The 18482-nt window shown below is 41.4% G+C and overlaps 2 protein-coding genes across 5 annotated transcripts in view; one reads left to right on the top strand and one right to left on the bottom strand.

Moving 5' to 3' along the window:
• tspan9a (tetraspanin 9a) overlaps positions 1–18482 on the top strand; it is a 211111-nt gene that overhangs the window by 57345 nt on the left and 135284 nt on the right. For all 4 annotated transcript variants that reach the window (XM_079680012.1, XM_079680011.1, XM_079680010.1 and 1 more), the window contains one exon: positions 2050–2115. The gene's annotated coding sequence lies outside the window, so the exon portion shown is untranslated. The remainder of the gene's footprint in view (positions 1–2049; positions 2116–18482) is intronic.
• On the bottom strand, positions 1459–14820 carry LOC307038769 (zinc finger BED domain-containing protein 5-like; the record flags this gene model as incomplete). The annotated part of the gene is made up of 2 exons (XM_079680448.1): positions 1459–1677; positions 13186–14820. The coding sequence occupies 2 exons, from the start codon at positions 14818–14820 to the stop codon at positions 1459–1461; spliced, it is 1854 nt and encodes a 617-aa protein (XP_079536574.1).

Genomic DNA, 18482 nt, shown 5'->3' with positions numbered 1-18482 from the left:
CATTCTTGATTCGTCTCATCCGCGACAACAGAGGACTGTGTGTGTGTTGGAATGCCAAGGTCTTCCTTTTTCTCCCGTTGGATCGTGAGGAATTGTGTTTAAATGCTACCATGCAAACACCCACAAAGCGGTTAAAAGACTCGTTGTGCCCACTGTGTAAAGCAGAATCTCACATATGTCTCCCCAGATAACTAGCTATCATCATGTTTGCTGGGGGACCTCACGGTGCCTCAAATTCACTTCTACACACATGCTCCACATGCTCTATACACACACAAACAGGGTAAAAGGCCACAGATGGTAAATATAGCTCATATGGAGTGATTACATCTCAAGCCAAATTACACTCTGTTTATAGCTATAGGAACTTTACTAACTCCGCTGTGTGATGCCTGACGACCAGAATTCAACATCTATCTCCGGAGTGTGACTTACTGTGGAAATGCTTTCCTCCTAGTGTTGTGCTAAATGAATGCTGACAGCCATCTTGTCTTTTTTTCCGTGGTGACTGTTTAGAGTTGGCTGTCCAGTTGGCTGTCCTCAGTCCCCAGGGTAACAGGATGTGAGCGAGTTCGTAATAATGAGGACTCATGATGTAATGTAATTATATTTGTCCTGCTACATAGTGGAGTCCTAATTAATTCTGCCTGCTAATGGGAGGAACCAACTGTCTTGTTCTTGTCTGCTGTGTCACTCTCTAGTTAGTTCTGTATAATGGTTGGCGTGGTCCAGCTCTATTGATCCCTCTGTGTTTTCCTCTCGTCCTCTTGCTATCCCTCTGTTCCCTTTTATTATCTATCAATCCTCATCTCCTGCCACACAATCACTATTCTCATTCTCCCCTCACTGCTTACCTTCTTTTTGTTCCTGTCTCCCGTTTTTCCTGCACAAGCAGCCTCGCAATGCTTTCCACTCTCCTCACTCACCTTAGGTCTTTTGACGTTTTATCTTTTGATTGAAATTGAAAACCCTGAAGCCAAATCATTCAGTCGTGTCACTGCCTCCATACAATAAATGTGTTGGTCATGAAAAGAGGTTCTGAAAAGATGAGGACAAAATCAAAGTAAGACAATTGACGTCATGGCTATCATCGAGAGGTTCACACCTGACTAGTAGGAAACAGTGTGTGCTTATTACTTCCTATCAATGAAACTCAGAAGCCTCAGATGTTAGGCTTGAATTGACTTTGCATGGTCCCCCAGAGCCGCTCCTCCTTCCTGCGTATAGATATGAACATTTCAAATCTCAGAAAGATTAACCTTCAATGGAATGTGAAAGAAATTGGAGACATATAGAAGTAAAACTGCTCTCCTTGCAGAGAACATGACATTGACATACAGAAATAGCCCCTTTGGCACCAGCGGTGGCCTCTTTGAGCTTTGAACAGATAGAGGCAAACTTTAGCCACCATTCCTCACAATAAAATGGAAACTAAAGCAGCGACTCTGCCCTCGTAAGTCATCCTGGAGTGAGAAAAGTGACCCCTCTCGTAGGAGATTGAGGTGCTAAATCAGCCTGCAGACACCTCCTGGTCCTCTCATCTGAAGGTGGTCCTGGAGAACCATCATTCATGCTGGAGAGCAGGAACAGCGCTCTGATATTCTGTGTGTAGCTTTCATCGGCTTTGTGCCCCGTGTGTTTTGTGTACTCCTGCGCGTGTTTGATCTCAGAAGTGTGCTGAACAAAAAAAGCATTGGATGATGAAGAAAAGGGAATAACATATGTGACTGCCACATAGGTGGGACATGCGCCCTTTCACCTATAACAGGTTGCCTCTTGCTCGTGTTGTTACGTGGCCTTCTGTTTGAGCAAGCAAGGTCAGAGTCGAAGGGCCATATTGTCTTGAGGGAGACTCAGAACAGCTGGCCCAGAAATAAAAGTATCTGCTGTAAACAAACATGAGATGGGCAGTGGATGCTTAAGTTTGATTTAAAAAACTGATCTATTTAGATATAAAGTCTTAACTTCCTGTTTTTATGAGATGAAAATAACAATATTTTAAACACAAATGTTTGAGAAAATGACTGACTGACTGTTTTTTTTTTTCAGACTCTTGTTCTCCCAAGCTTGAGGTGCGGACAGCCTCTCCTCTTACTTCTCATCCTCCTAAGAAAGGTAAGACTGTACCTGCCACACCCGTCCTCCATCTGCTACGGCAATCTGTTTAAATCACAGCAAAATGAAACTGCCTGCCTCTAATTACCCAACAGGATTCCACACAATCCTCCTCCATATCCTCATGTGTATTGGTCCTTACTGTACGTGTTTATATTTATTCAACAATCAAACCCATCTGATGGAAAACCACTTTATCTCACACTGTTGCACCTCGGATTGCTATGCTCTGGGACTTTATTAAGATGTAGCTAGGTGGATAATCTTGTCCAGATTCCAGTAGCCCCTTGTAGATGTGAGGGTGAATCCCTTTTCCCTGGAAGTGTAAGGGGCCACACTGATAAACACCCAGGACTCCCTGCTGCATGGTACCTGCTCTTCAAAGAGAAGAGAAGCTTAAAGGGGCTAACTAAAATTAGCGAGGCAATAGATAACCTGTGCCTTGAGATCAAAGCAGGGCTGAACTGTCAGGCTCTTGGACAGCGCCTGTGGTGGCAGAGGTAGTAGAAAGAGGAATGTGTGGCGCGAGAGGGACAGAGATGGGGAGAGAGCGAGAGAGGCTGCAATGCTATTCATGCAGGGGGATGAGTGTTCAAGAGGCCCCGTATGGAGGTGGAAAGTTCCACGGAACGAGATTATTCACAGGGGGTTAGGACTGAAAGGGTCCAGGTTTTGTGTGTTGCACATCACGCTCTCACGTCTACAGTGCATCTCTTACACTGCAACGCTTTACATTCGGCAGGGTTGATTACTATATGTGCTGCTCTGGCCCTCAATACATGTTTCACTGTTTCTAGAGGAGTTTCCATTGAAAGAGGCATCAGTATGTAATTTGCTAACTATTTCAACTGTAACTTTTTGTTAACAACGATTACTTTCTAGCTAACCATTTATTTGATGCTTTTTTCTCACTATTTAAACTCCTCCGCGCAGTTTCACATGTTCAGGTGTAACAGCTGTCACTTTAACTGCTTTCAATTAAATCAAAATGTGTTCATACTAGTTATTTCACTCTGCAATGGTGTCATGCAAACTCACTTCCTGTCCCCATCTGGGTTACAAGTACCTCTGTTCGGAAATAATTGGTTTATAAAAACAAAATAGCACAACATAAAGATAGAAGGTGCTCTGCTTTCATAAGTGTACTCAATTAAACAAAAGTACAGAAGTGTTACCACTTAATAGTCTATATCCGAAGTAAATGTGCTGACCGTACAGAATGAACTCTTCATGTTCGTTATTATTTGTTCACAGCTAATCAGATAAATGAGGGGGGTGAGGCACGCCAAATGCTACTTCAGTACAGTGCTTTCTTAATGCACCAGCACTCCACTAACACTTTAATGGTTTTAAGTATAGCCTCATTTAATTAGTCCTTTTTGAAAATAAAGTGATTTTCTCCTTGAAGAATCAATATACTGTTAATGGGGCCATCTTTGTTTTTGTTTCGCTGCATTAATTATAGTATTGGCAGCACATAACAGACATCCTGAACATATTTTTAAATAAATGTGCAATACTGTGGATCTCATTTCATCCTAAGCTTTAATTAAGATTTATATTGTACATACAGGATTAACAAGTAATTATGTTTATCATCATTTGTATTTAATTGAATTGCATATCAAAGCATATTAATGACATAGCAACACAATATAATGCAAAGTAGCCACAATGTTTTGCATGTTTGCACAGCAGCAGGGAAGCTATTGTGTTTTGGCTCTGACTTTGATATCTCCATACTGTGGCTATTTTCACATCTCCTTAAGATTGTCAGGGATTGTATGTATATCTACATCACTGGAACCAGTTGTTTCCCGATGGTCCTCTTTCTCACCTTGGAAGGTTTTAAAGAGTTTCTGTGAAGCAGAAAAAGACTGATTAAGAAAGAGTGGGACCATGACGCCTGTGAGGTTAGTGCTCAGTGTGATTAAATGTGCAATTAGGGCTAAAAAACGACAACAGAGCATTTGGCAACCTGGCTGTTCAGCAGTGTATATGTTGCTTGCTGGGCGTCAGTAGCTCAGTTAGTGGGGACTTCGATAGGAACAGGACCTCCGTCGGTTCAGGGTTGTGGAGTGGTAACTGGATTGTTTTCTCTTAGCCCCCGGGATACTGCCTTCAGCAAGGCACCAACAACCCAACTGCTCCAGGCGCCTATCCATGTGCGGTCTCTCAATCTAACATCTCTCAATAAATACATATACATATTTTTGTGTAAAAAAAAAACCGAGTGAAACAATTGGCAAAAATAAAAAGGTTTAATAAAGTGTTCCTTTTCTTTACATCAATAATTATGGCCTTGCTGCCCTTCATCTGGCATATATCATTAACTCATATTGACGGACAAGGGCACACTTGTAGGTTTCTCAACCTTCCAGCCTCGGGTAAAAGATCCTTAGGGCCTCTCTGACCATTAGTGGCCTTGCAGACTAGTACTTGGAGGTGTAGGGGCGTGTGGTGGGTGTTATTGATATCCCTCCTGTTGTGCTCGCTGAAAGATACTGACTGATGCTTTCCGCCAGAGAAACATTTACATATTCATTTCCCTGGCCAAACAGCGATGGTGGCCACTGGAGAACTTATTTGTCTGTCTTTAATTGGCTATTGATTGACTCTGCAATGGCGGAGGGGCAATAAATTACCGCCTGCTTGGCGAGAGAGGGAGGTGGCAGACACGTTGAGTGTGGGGGCTGTCATTGTAATTCTGAGTGTCAAATATGTGGTTCTATTATTTATATTGTACATCTGTTATTTTTATTCATGGGGGAGTGATCAGTGATGCAATACACAACGGAATGATGGCAATACAGGCTCCATCTTAGAGAAAGTTTATTTACATAGGTCATTTATTTACAAGATTGTGTGAGCCTGCAGAGAGAAGCACTGTATATTTAGAATGGATGAACAATTCAGTTTGGGTACCCAAGAGCCTCCATTTGACATGAAATTGGTTTCTCCCCAAAGGATTGTATTGTAAACATTGTTGCATTTTGTATGCAACTATTTGCATGTGTGCTTGCATGTATGGTGTATGAATTGGTTGTCTCGTAACAATGCAATATGATGATCTGCTCTCTGAATGAATATAAATGAAGAATAAAACCATAAATATGAGTAACGGTCTCTTAAGGATGCCTCTAAAGTGTTCACAACATTTGTATGTCATTGGCGTTTTCTAATAAAGCGCTAGAGAATGATGTTTGGGAGTGAGAGAGATTTCTAATTCCTCCACCCAGGAAAGTAATTACTTCGCCTGTGTGCCTGAGTGGAGTCTGATGTTGAGGAACTCATCAGAAGTCTATTGGAAAAAAAGAATCCATCCTAACCTTTTATTCAGTCCAGGTGTTAAATAACCACATCATATTATGTAAAAAGGCAAGAAGTTAACTTATACCAGTAATCAATTAATATCCGCAGCGTTATTAGTCTTTTTTTCAATCATTTTACATATTTTCTACTTATTTCCTTGATATAGAAAGAAAAGGAAATTAGCCAAATGCAGTTATGTTGAATGCTAATGAAGCCTCACCAAAACCACAATTAGCACCACAGAATAAGGTGTCACTCATAAATGACAACACACACACACTATTCCTACAGGGTTTACGTTGCCACACACACTCCTTACAGACACTCCAACCTTTTGATTGTTCCTTCAACCAGTTGCTTTGTCTGCCCAGTCAGCCAGTCCATCCAAAGCGCTTAATTTAACCAGCCGGCAGGGTCAGGGGAATCTGTAAGCAGAATTCCTCTAGCTGCGTCATCCTCCAACCCCGCTGCCCCTCCAGGCCGGGAACTATCCCGGGAATGTCCCCCCATGCTGTGTTGCTCACATCCAGGTCCTGTACCGGTAAATGCCAGCCGGCTCAGATGAGCTTTGATGCTAGCTTTTGCACTTGGATGCCTTGTGTGTGTGTGCGTTCTGTAAGGGAGCATACATGTTTGTGTGAATGCTGACAGGCAACCAGCTCGGGTATTGATCTGTAGCCATTCCGACTGGAACCCAAAGGGCAGGCTGTATCATCTGTCAGTCTACTGAGAAGGGCATTACGGCCACACTGATCTTAGATCACAAATCCAACTCCGAGAAGTAGAGAGTAGGAGGGGCGGGGGAGACAGAGGTGGAAAACAAGCAACAAGGAAAGATGGTGAAAGCATGAAATTAGTGTTGGAGAGAAGGTGTGTGTGTGTGTGTGTGTGTGTGTGTGTGTGTGTGTGTGTGTGTGTGTGTGTGTGTGTGTGTGTGTGTGTGTGTGTGTGTGTGTGTGTGTGTGTGTGTGTGTGTGTGTGTGTGTGTGTGTGTGTGTGTGTGTGTGTGTGTGTGTGTGTGTGTGTGTGTGTGTGTGTGTGTGTGGGTGGGTGGGTGGGTGGGTGGGTGTGTGTGTCTGTCTTTGAGTGGTAAAGCTGCCCTCCAGTCACTCCTACACAGTCCCTGTTGATTGAGAAAAACAGATACTCTATTAGGACCAGTGGGTGAGGACTGAGCTGACCTTTTCACCTCCATGGCCACCCACACGCTTTTGCCCCCCCACTCCTGCGTGTCTCTGTCGCTCCCAGCGGCTCTATCGACTCCTCAGTGACAACACAATGACATACCACTCAGACAGCTTCCATCACAGATACACATCTACAAAATGACATGGCCAAAACAGCCGTGTATGTATGCACTGCACTATGCACATGGCCCTAGGTACACCTAATATCAGCTAATCATGTGTGGAACATGTCTCAGCTCTGCTCATAATGACTGTAAAAGGACTTCAAAGGTTAACATATCTCTCGCGGAGATAAGGGCTGTGGAATCGAGCCGATTTCAACGCTTTTTTTCTTCCTTTACAACACATTAAGTCACTCTGCTCCTTTTGATCTTTGTCTATATTTTCCAAGCTCCGTCACTGTTATTGTCTTTATTCACCGCTGTCTGGTATAAAATCTATGCATTGTAATCAGAAGAGGGATTGGGTTTGATTTGAACTTGTGTGAAAGGCAACACGCAATGTGTTGTTTTGTGAGAGATAGACTCAGTTGATTGTATTGACGAAATTCAAGGTCGCCACAACTAGTCTCGCATGACTCCGCTCCACCGTGCTCCTTCACAGTGATTATTCCATTACCCTAAATCTTCTAAATCTGTTCCCAGCACACATTTAACACACTGATGGGTCTCTGTGCAGCTTCAGTTTAAACGGTTCATGACATCAACCTCTGAGTGTATGAGCCACCGAGACTCGCGGGAGTCATCAGGAGTGCTGATAATGGAAGACGAAGGCCAATTTGTATTTGTTTGTATCTGCTTTTTTATCCCTGCTTATAGACACATGACCTGGTTTCACACATTTGTGTAAGCCCTTTGTGCCGGATTGATTGAAAATCACATGTTAGTTCTCTTAAAACAGGATTATGAGAACATACAGACTTATACAACAGCTAAAAGTGGCATTTCAATTGGCAAAAAGAACAACAATTGTATTTCTTTGAAACCAATTTTATAATATTTAGAAATCTTTCCTTGAGTGCCTTGTTCAATTTCTTCTTCTGTCGGTGGATAAAACTCCTTAAAATGTGATCTGCTGAGTCCATTCAAAGCCTCTGAAACAGTCTGTACCACCACACAAAACAATCGTTTTGCAAAGCATTATGGATTTCATTGTTATGGTATTAATCATTATAAGGTAGAACTAAATAATGGATTTAGAGAATAAGGAAATGCTTCTTACTGTATATGTAATTGGAAAATAACTAACAGATCCATCAAAGAGTGCTTTCGACCACAATTTTGACTGTTATAAGAGAAGGACAAAAATAAGCAACCCGGTCTCACAGTCTGCGTACAAATGACACGACTTTGCAAAGGCGTGCAATAGATACGCAGAAGTCCAATTTTTCGTGCATATGATACGCTGATATTGCACCTCAAACATTAAAATAAAGAGCTCTGTGGCTTCAGGCTTGATCACCGTTCCAATGACAGTTTTAATGTTTGCGGTGTAATAAACGACACAGCAGCTTATTGGGTTATGGTTAAATAAATGGCAAAGATATGTAGAAAATAAACGCATTTAAGATACGTTCATAACAAACGTAACGTGGGAGTATCATATGCACGCAAAATCGGACTTCTGCGTATCTATTGCACGCCTTTGCAAAGTCGTGTCATTTGTATGTAGACTGAAGAGAGTGGGCTGTAAGACATTGGTGAATCACATAAATCAATAATATAATAAGAACAAAGCTTGGGCACGAACAAAATCAGAGGAAATATATTTGTATACAGTATGTCACTACCTGCATGAGGCCCATTGATTTGTATTTCCTATGTAAATAATATACTTTATGCAGTAAATCCACAGTAATCCATTTAGCTGTATACTGTAACTCAAACAATTCCACACTGTATATGTCCCCCCCCTAATAACACTTCATGTGATTACTGTATGTAAATGTCTCTGCATGCCTTACAGGTTGTATTTTAGTTGTTTATTTTTCCAATTTACATGTCATCCCTTCCCATCCGTTGGCATCCTATAATTCACATTCCCCGCTGTTTTAGTGCGTCATGTAATACAATGAAAAATGTGAGATATCTAACTGCTATTAAAACAGCCTGGGGTTTGGTGCAAAGCAGATAACATATTTTTTACACAAGGTTACCGAATCAAAACCATCTCTCACAGGGAGGTATCGACATGCCTGAGATGAGCAGGAGCGTTTTGAAAGAGTTTCGATAACCAATGTGGGATCAAGCTAAAATATGGCTCAGAAAATGTTGTTTGTGTCAGAAATAAATAAACATTGATTAAAGAAAACAATGTACGGTAACTAATAATAACATGATTAATTTTAAAGTTCACGTCACACCAGCTACGATGTGTGGAATATAATATTGATATAACCCTTAAAACCTTCAGTGTGCTTTAGTTTTATAGGGTCCATATTTTCTTTTTAGGGTTTTCCCCTCTTCCTGTAATGTGTTTTGTAGGTTTTTGTGCATGCACATGGCTTGCATAGGCTCAAATGAAAAGGGTATGAGAAAACATTAAAGCATGGAAACATGTCAAAATAAAAGCACAAAAACAATTATGTAACCTCAAAATGAGCATAATAAAAGTTTCTTTCAGCACATCAGTTTGTTATGATGGGAAAATGCAGCTTCATTTTTTTCAGGAATTTTAGAAGCAATGTCAGTAATGTCTTTAGACATAATAAAGCACTCAAGTCTATTAGAATTGAGAAAAATAACCATATAAAGCACTCACTAAAAGTTATTTCACCTCCATGTCATTACAGGGTGTCCGCAGGGTCTTAAAAAGTATTAATAGTTGATAAATCAATTTAGCGAAAATTAAGGCAATTCAAAAGTATTTAAAAGTATTAAACGGCATTTTCCAAGGTATTACATTTTGTAGCTTGTTTTCAATAAGTATAACAATTGTCCAAAGAGGTTGTATTCTACAGTGTGCCTGAATGTAATCATTGCGTAGGTGTGTAGTGTGATTCTGTGTAGTTTATTTATGGCATCCCGTTGGATTTGATGTAATCTGAACAGCACATCGCGCGCTCACTGCTTGATAGTGCGCGAAGGTCCGTTTACGCCGATTGTTAAACAACATCGTTATGGGGAAATGCAAGTTTGCGTCCAAATGGTTGGAAGATAAGGAGGAAGAACAATCAATACTGTATATAGTAAGTGTGAGGTAAAGTGTGTCGCCAATGTAACTGGTTAAAACTCAAAGTGGCGATGAGTTCTTAAATGTATGGAAAGGGCCTTAAAAAAGGTCTTAATAGGTATTACATTTGACTTCAGGATTCCTGCATATGCCCTGCATTAGTCATTCACAACTTAATGTGTGAAAAAGAACATCTCAAGGCCCAATAAGGGCAGTGTCTGCAGAGCCACGAGACTGAGCGTTTGAACTGTAAGTGGAATCTAACTTCACAAAATCAGTCTATTTCAAACCATCGGCATCATTAAATTAAGGATGAGCTTAAAAACAAACACCTCACTCCTCTGAAGTGTGATCGTGCTGTTGTTTCCCAAATGATTGGTGTTTTCAGATTGTGACTCGATTATACATTTATCAAAAAGGAGTGCAGTTTTGGAGAATTTATTTAAGGACAATCTTCAATTAATCAGGTGTCCGGAGTTTCCCTTTCTCACATGTAGTAGACAACAAGCCTGTCCTCTTAAAAAAAAACGACCTAAAAGGTCGATTGTCCAAGCATCTTATTACGACCCATAGTCACCTTTTAAAGTTTTCGACCTCTAGTGGTCGAGTAAGTAATAACAATCTGCTGTCTCAGGCGGATCATAATCATGTGACCTTTGAGGACAGTCTGCTTTTTTCAGTGGAAAATCTGAAATTGTAGGATAGTTTGGCCTTCATAATGCTTTTTGATTATATGTCTAGCGAGAATTGTATATTTTACTTTCAGAATCTACGTCCTGTGGATATGTAAGGTCTATAGTTTAATAGATATTACGGAGATTATTTATGTTCTCTGCGTATAAATAGTACCTAAGGTGACGCAGCTCTCGCAACCCTGGAAGCACGGCTCGTACGCTTCCTCGAACTCCCGGAAAAAAACATTATTTTTCTAGAATAGATGACAAATCGCATGAAAAAGGTAAAAATAAGCAGCACCATGTGTTACGGAGGTGTGGCGCTGAGCTATACGATGCAGTTGAAAGTGAATCCTATGCCTTCCCCGTTGCAGAGATAATCCCGCTGGGGGTTTTAACAAAGACAAACTGTTGTTTATTAGTTGAGTATTGCATATATCCATGGATGTACAATATCACTAAATCAATAGACAGTAAACGAGAGCTGCGTTACTAGCAACCACCTGAGGTAAGTGTCCGCCATGTTTTTTAGTTTTCACTTCGGAAAGTTCACGATCACGTGACATGGGCAGACTGTTCGCTTACAAGAAACGACTCGGTTGGTCGTATTAGAGGGTCGGAAGAATCAACCTATTTGGTCGTATACATTTGAGCTGGGCCGGACCTAGACTTATGGGGGCCCTAAGCGAGCTTTGGCTTGGACCTCCCCGCGTGCGTTCTCACTACACTCAACACGGAACCAACTTTTGTCTTATGATGTTAGCATAAGCAAACATATTGTATAAATAACCATGTAAACACCGTGGACCTAACCTCCTCTAGGGGGGTCTGGGGGGATGCTCCCCTGGGAAGATTTTTTTTTTAAATATTGAAGTTAAAAGCATCAATCTGGTGCACTTGGAGAGCTAAATGAAGAGATATATGGATACATCTCTCAACACCCATATGAAACAGAACTGTAAGCAGATTTTTCTTTATGGATATTTTACAAATCACTCCCCTTTCAAACTGTATTCTTGTTTTGTCATATAGTATTTCATCACTGTTTTTCATTTATTCTCTCTGGCTCTCCATAATGTTCACATCAAACTAGCTGTCAATAGGAATATCATTCAGAAGAATTATAATTTCATGCAAAAATCTATCAAAAAAAGAGGTTGCACATTTAAATTCAGGTGCCACATTTACTGCTGCAAATACGTTCAAACATGCTGTCGACACTTAAAGCAGTGGCAACTACATACATGCCAACCTTTCCAAAAAAAGAGGTAGGTTTGCGCGTGGCAAATGTGCACGCCTAAACTAGGTAATCAGAAGAAATGGAACCCCAGCAATTACATGTATAAACCATATATTTAACATATATTGCATAATTTTATGCATTATTCAGAAAGAAGTGGTTGTTTGGTAAACAGTGACATCAACGACATGTTTGGTCTGTAAAATTTCCAAAAGTAAAAGAATGAGAGATAAATATCCCAAAGTCTCTCCACATTTTATTATATTGTGTGTGTTTCTGGTCCTCTTTCAGTTGAGACAGTGTAGATGAAGGATGTGTCAGGATGTAGAACTCTTGTGTGAACATTGGATTAAGCCAGGTTCATATTCTTGTTTCATGTTGTTGACATATTAGTCAAAGGTTGGCACAGAGAGAAATATCTTTGTTTTGCGCCATAAATCAGAAAATACTGCATTTAAAAAAAGTCATTTCCTGCATGTTTTTGCAGTGTGATATAAATAATGTACAAGCTTTCAGATTGCTGTAGTTCCCTAGATCAGGGGTTCCCAAACTTTTCCATGCCAAGGCCCCCCAAAAATCATTAGCTTCTGGCCGGGGACCCCCTTTGCAAACCCACCAACAATGCTACAAAATATGTCACACATCAACTTTAAGAACGTTTTTGTTACTTTTATTCTCTATTCAATACTGTAATTATTACATTTGTTTAGCATGAGAATAATATTAACAATATGTTTTCAACACAGAATAAGATTTGTATGGCAGGGCATCTTTGTTCCACCACAATGTTTTTCTTATTATAGACACTATGTTGCAATACATTTTACCCTACAGAAAATATATTTACATATGCAAGAGTTTTTTTTTTTTGTCTTTCTTGCATTATGTCTTCAAAAGTTTTCAGTCAAAAAAGAAAAAAAATCTATTAAACTGACTTGGTTCTGTAAGTTCAACACTATATTCCCACTGAATAACAAACCTTTCAACAAACTGTTGATGATACAAAAACAGAAAAAAGAAACCAAACCTCTCTTTTGTGTGTGTGTGTGTGTGTGTGTGTGTGTGTGTGTGTGTGTGTGTGTGTGTGTGTGTGTGTGTGTGTGTGTGTGTGTGTGTGTGTGTGTGTGTGTGTGTGTGTGTGTGTGTGTGTGTGTGTGTGTGTGTGTGTGTGTGTGTGTGTGTGTGTGTGTGTGTGTGTGTGTGTGTGTGTGTGTGTGTGTGTGTGTGTGTGTGTGTGTGTTGGAAGTGACAGACAGTGATCACACTAGTGGGAGGGATGGGCTTGGTGGCTCCTACACAGTCTGTCAAGCCTGGGCTTAATGTCTGTCAGTGCCATACGCATGTCATTGTCCACATGTAGACGTGCTCTATGTTTAGTTTTGAGTACCTTTAAAGTTGAAAAGCCAGACTCACACAAGTAAGTTGTTGCAAAAGGGAGAAGGCATTTCAGTGCCCTGTCAGCCAAGGTGGGATAGTCCTTTCTTACATGTAGCCAGTAGTTAGACAGGGGAAGAGCCTCAAAGTTTAGTTTTAAATCCCCTGAGTTTGTCATCTCAATCAGCTCCTCCTGTGACTTTATGTCCAAACTAGAACCGACACCGAGGGAAAAGGGGTTCCTAACCCAGTTTAAATGTGTGTTTTCAAGGTCAGGGAAATAGTCTTTAAAATATCCTTGGAGGTGCTCCAGGTGGGACTGGATCATTGGAGAGATGGAGCCCAAATCATCACATGACAGCAGCTCCTGGTGAAGTAGTGGGAACATCTCTGTGACTCCCTCCTGGAGCTTGTTTGACCACAGCATAATCTTTTTGGAAAAAGCACGCACTTTGTCTTGCACCTGCAGTATGTACGTGTCACGTCCTTGCATGCTTTGGTTCAGTACATTTAGATGCAGAAAAATGTCTGACATGTATGCAAGTTTGCGGATCCAGGTTGCATCAGTGAACCGCTCTGCCAGCTGATGCTTTTCAGAAGAGAGGAACTCTCCAACCTCCCTCCGCAGCTCATAGACACGGTTCAAAACTGCGCCCCGTGACAGCCAGCGCACGTTTGAGTGAAGCAGCAGCCCCTCAAAACGGGCGCCCATCTCATTACAAAGCAGGGTAAACAGTCTGTGTTTCAAGGGGCGGGCTTTAATAAAATTCACCACTTGTACAACCTCCTGTAGTACCTGATTCAACTCGTTATCCATCCTTTTTGCGACAAGTGCCTCACGGTGGAGCATGCAGTGTGTGGCGACTACATGCGGGGCTTTCTGCTTAATGAGAGCGGTCACTCCACTGATCTTGCCGGTCATTGCCGCGGCTCCGTCCGAACACACCCCCACACAGCGGGCCCAGTTCAATCCGTTAGACTCGATGTAATCGTCCAAAACTTGAAAAATATCTTTCCCAGTGGTTCTTCTTTCAAGTGCTTTACAAAACAGTATTTCCTCGACAAATCTCTCCTGGGAAATAAATCGAATGTACACAAGCAGTTGGGCCTCATTCGATATGTCTGTGCTCTCATCTAGTTGAAGAGCGAAGTACTCGCTGGCTCTCACCTGCTCCAAAAGCTGAGCAGATACGTCCTGCGCCATGTCACCAATCCGTCGGCTGACGGTGTTGTCCGAGAGTGGGACAGCGTCAATTTTTTTAGCAGCATCCTCGCCAAGCAATTCTCGGACAATGTCTTTGGTAGCTGGTAAAAGCAAATCCTCTCCGATTGTGTGAGGTTTTTTTGCACGAGCAATGTGGTATGAAGCTAAAAATGATGCCTTCAGGGCCCGCTCGGGAACGGTAGCTTGCTGTGTGAATGCAGCAGATTGCCTGGCGAAATGCTCCTCTTTACGTCTGAAGAAGTCTGCCGTTTTTTCGGCCTCTGCCGGATGTTTTTGCATCAAGTGACGCTGAAGTTTCGAAGTTTTTAAACACTCGTTTGAGAGGGTCTCCAGACAGAGCACACACTTCGGGCAATCATGGCCATTTTTCTGTATGGCTGTAAAGCCATACTTAATGTACGCTGCCTCGTACCTTCTGATTTTAATTGGCCAGGAGTTCTTAGGTTTTTTTGCAGCAGTGTCCTCCACAGCAGGGCTGTTGGTCGGTTCCGTTGACCTGTTCTTTGTCAAAAACCTGTCCATTTTGAGCTAGCTAGCTTGCTCGCTTGAGGAGCAAAGCAGCTTGATAAATGGCGCAAACCGCAAGGTCTAAACATGACGTCATGGCGTCGTGAACGATGTTTTGACTGGTAGGCAATCAGAAAGATGACTGGCAAATTATATGTTCCATTATTATAAATTATATTTTATAATTATGATTTTTTTTTAAAAATCAGATTTAAAATATTTATTAAAAAATAATTAGAATTTTTTTTTTTGTCTTTCCTTTTTTTTTCTTATCTTCCCTCCAATTTTCTGAGGCCCCCCTAGCGCCCCCTGGCGGCCCCCCAGGGGGCCGCGGCCCCCACTTTGAAAACCACTGCCCTAGATTAATGACATGTTTGGTGTTGAAAATGTCAGAAAAAGTGAAAGAATGGGAGATAAATATCTCAAAATTGTATTATATTTGTTGTGTGTTTGTGGTCCTCTTTCAGTTGAGACACTTTAGGATGCTTCCGGAAAAGACCAAACACTGGATGTCTTTCAGTCGCCAACATGTGTTTTCGAGACACTGATATTAACGGGGAAACCCTGCAGGACACAAATGCCTCGTCTCTGTTCCCCTAAACTCATTTGGGAGTGATGACTGATTATTATCAGTCCCGGGGGACTGCGGCAGGCTGGTTTGACTGTGTTTTCCGAAGTGGAGGCTGGCTTGACCGCAGTCCCGGGGGTAACGCTGCCCTTCCTCTGCACGTTGTTTCTCTTTCAGAAACACAGAGGACTGTTTGTATGATGGGATCACAGACACGCTGCAATCGGTTTCCGCTAAAAGCCGAGTCCAGTGTCTGGAGTTTCATTTTTATTTTTTATAATTTGGGAAGAACGAAATTCGGGAGGGAAAGCCAGCTAAATCGGTAGGCGATAAAAACATGTCAAAAGCAGTAGACTACCGCCCAAATCGGTACGGTTGGCAGGTATGCAACTATGCCACCATTTCAGCTGATTTTTTCTCAGAAATACTGTCAAATAGCATCCATATATTTCAGTGCTAGGTTGATGCTTACTGTAGCTAAGCTAACTATGAAACACTTTAACTGAAAGGACTCCGGATCAACTGTATACTGTAAGGTAGCTTCTAGCTTCATGTCGAACAGTAAGTCAACATTTCCCAGAGAGCTTTCTTTTAAATCACCAGGTAACGCTAAAAAACATAACATTTAGATTGTATGACAAAGTGTTTATTTAATATATCTGGCTAGCTATAGCTACTTGCTAACTGTTTTTGCTAACTGTTTACTTGCTAAAAGTATCGTCAACATGGCTGTAATTTATGCTTTGCTTACATGTTCGCATAACTTGGAATTTTACTGACATTTACATACCTTGTTTACCTGGCTCAAGTGGTGGCTCTGGGGTTGTTTTGTGAGCCACAACTTAGACAGATGTTTATTTCCATTCAACTCTCAGGTTGGTCTGGTGTCTTGCCTCTGTTGCATTCACTGAACACGGGAAATTACAATCCTGCCGTCCTCTCTAGTGTCATAATGAGGTTAAGGTAAAGCACGGTTAATGTATTATATTATAGACTCAATAATATAATACATGACTTTGAGAGTTGGCAATCTAGGCATATTAACATAATTAATTAAACATACTTATCACGGTGACGGTGTACCGAGATTTGTTTTTGTTGCTAGGGGGCCCCTTAGTGGCTGCGGGGCCCTAAGCGGCCGCTTATCTTAATGGGTCAGGCCGGCTCTGCATTTGAGGACTTGTTGAAACAACCGAGACTCTTGCTGTTAATTGAATTTGCCAGATAATTTCAATGGTTGCCCCTCCCAAAAGCAGTCCCAGAATCTTTATCTCTCCAGTAAGCCATTTTTGTTGGTGTATTTTTGATAAATTACAATCATTCTTTATCTTCAGTTGTTTTTTTCTAGTTTCCCACTAGAAAAGTAACTAACTTGCTCGCAGTGAATGCCCTGGACTGTGAGCTTTTCAACACACACCTTGGCTCAATTGGATATAACACCAGCACATTACAGTGTGTGAGTAGAGGTGAGGTAGGGGTGTTATAATTTTCCATGGCTTCCAAAGAAATCCATGTGTCGCCATGGTGAGGTGATAGTGTGTGTGTGTGTGTGTGTGTGTGTGTGTGTGTGTGTGTGTGTGTGTGTGTGTGTGTGTGTGTGTGTGTGTGTGTGTGTGTGTGTGTGTGTGTGTGTGTGTGTGTGTGTGTGTGTGTGTGTGTGTGTGTGTGTGTGTGTGTGTGTGTGTGTGTGTGTGTGTGTGTGTGTGTGTGTGTGTGTGTGTGTGTGTGTGTGTGTGTGGCTGGCCCTTAGTGTGCAGGGCTAGAAGGGTGAGTCAGGATTAATGTGAGATTTCCAGGGTCTTTTTTTTGTGGCAGTGCCCTCTGTCAAACCCTAATGGAGTGTGCGTGTGTGCCTCCTGGTGTATGACTATGCGATAATTCCAGACTTCTTTCATCCATTCAGCTTAATTCATGCCTTCCTCTGATTCATGACTGTTATGTAGCTGTTGGCCCATCTGAGTCAAACGCTCTTCTTCATGTTCCTCTTAATGTCACTATGAATGTACACTCACCTCCGAGCTAATCCTCTGACAATAAAGACCTCATTCATATATGTTATCTTATTTCCGCCACAACCATCTAAATGAAATGTTCTCTGTTGAATAAAACTGATAAAATCTTTTTTATTCTTTTCACAAAATGCCATCCGGGCGATGATGTTGACACTATTGTGATTTGGGATGCTAAAATTCTTTCAAACAAAGGATTATGTAGTGATATAGGTCTTTGGCAGCTTTAATCTAGGCTGGAAATGTGTGTGTGTGTCTGTTGGGGTAGAGATGGAGGGTGGTGAGGACCATGTAGACAGACAGATGGGTTGTCTATGTGCTGTTGAATATTGCTACTAATGCCAAGGATGAAAAGGGATCAGAGAAGACCTTTCACCTCGCAGTCTTTGACAAAAGGATGCTGACCTGGTTCATTGTGTGCTAGGTCACAATGCCTTTTTAATGACAATCAAATACTAAATACTCTGCATACCTTTGCTGGCGTAAAAGGGGCTCACACCACAATCTCCATATCGGTATTCAAAGCTCCGTCACCAGGCAAGAACGTCCATATTGGTTGAGTGTGAAAAACCCCACATAATATTCAATAACAGTTGTTTTTCAGTAGCTAGTATGGTTAAGGCCGTGGAAAGATTGCGGTTGCAGCAACAAATGGATTTAAAGAGAAAATAAGACAAATGTTTTAGTCATTCAAAGTCAATCAATTATAGTTAGCTTACAGTCTGTTTGTGCTGTGTGCTCTGCATGTGTGACCATTAAAGAGGGGTTCATCCCTCCGAGTCTATACAACATTAATCATTACTTTGATGCATGGGCCAAATGATGATTGAAAAAATAGAGCAACACTCAGTAAAGGTTAAGGAAATCTATATAAACAGATGTCTGCATACTGTATGAATGCAATATCTGTAGGGAATGGGTCACAGTTTTGGTAAGAATCATTCGTGTTTATGTTTGTATTTCAAGTGGTATTAAGCAAAAGTTGATAAGGGGGAAGACTCTGGCCGAAATGCAATCTCAGAAGCCCTCTGCATTCATATTCAGAGCCATTATTTTGTAACTCCAACTCATTTCTCGCAATTCAAAGTGCAAATTAAACA

Source organism: Notothenia rossii (assembly GCF_949606895.1).
Source record: "Notothenia rossii genome assembly, chromosome: 5".
Taxonomy (NCBI): domain Eukaryota; kingdom Metazoa; phylum Chordata; class Actinopteri; order Perciformes; family Nototheniidae; genus Notothenia; species Notothenia rossii.
The sequence above is the reverse complement of the archived record's forward strand: the minus strand, read 5'-3'. Positions and strand labels throughout refer to the sequence as shown.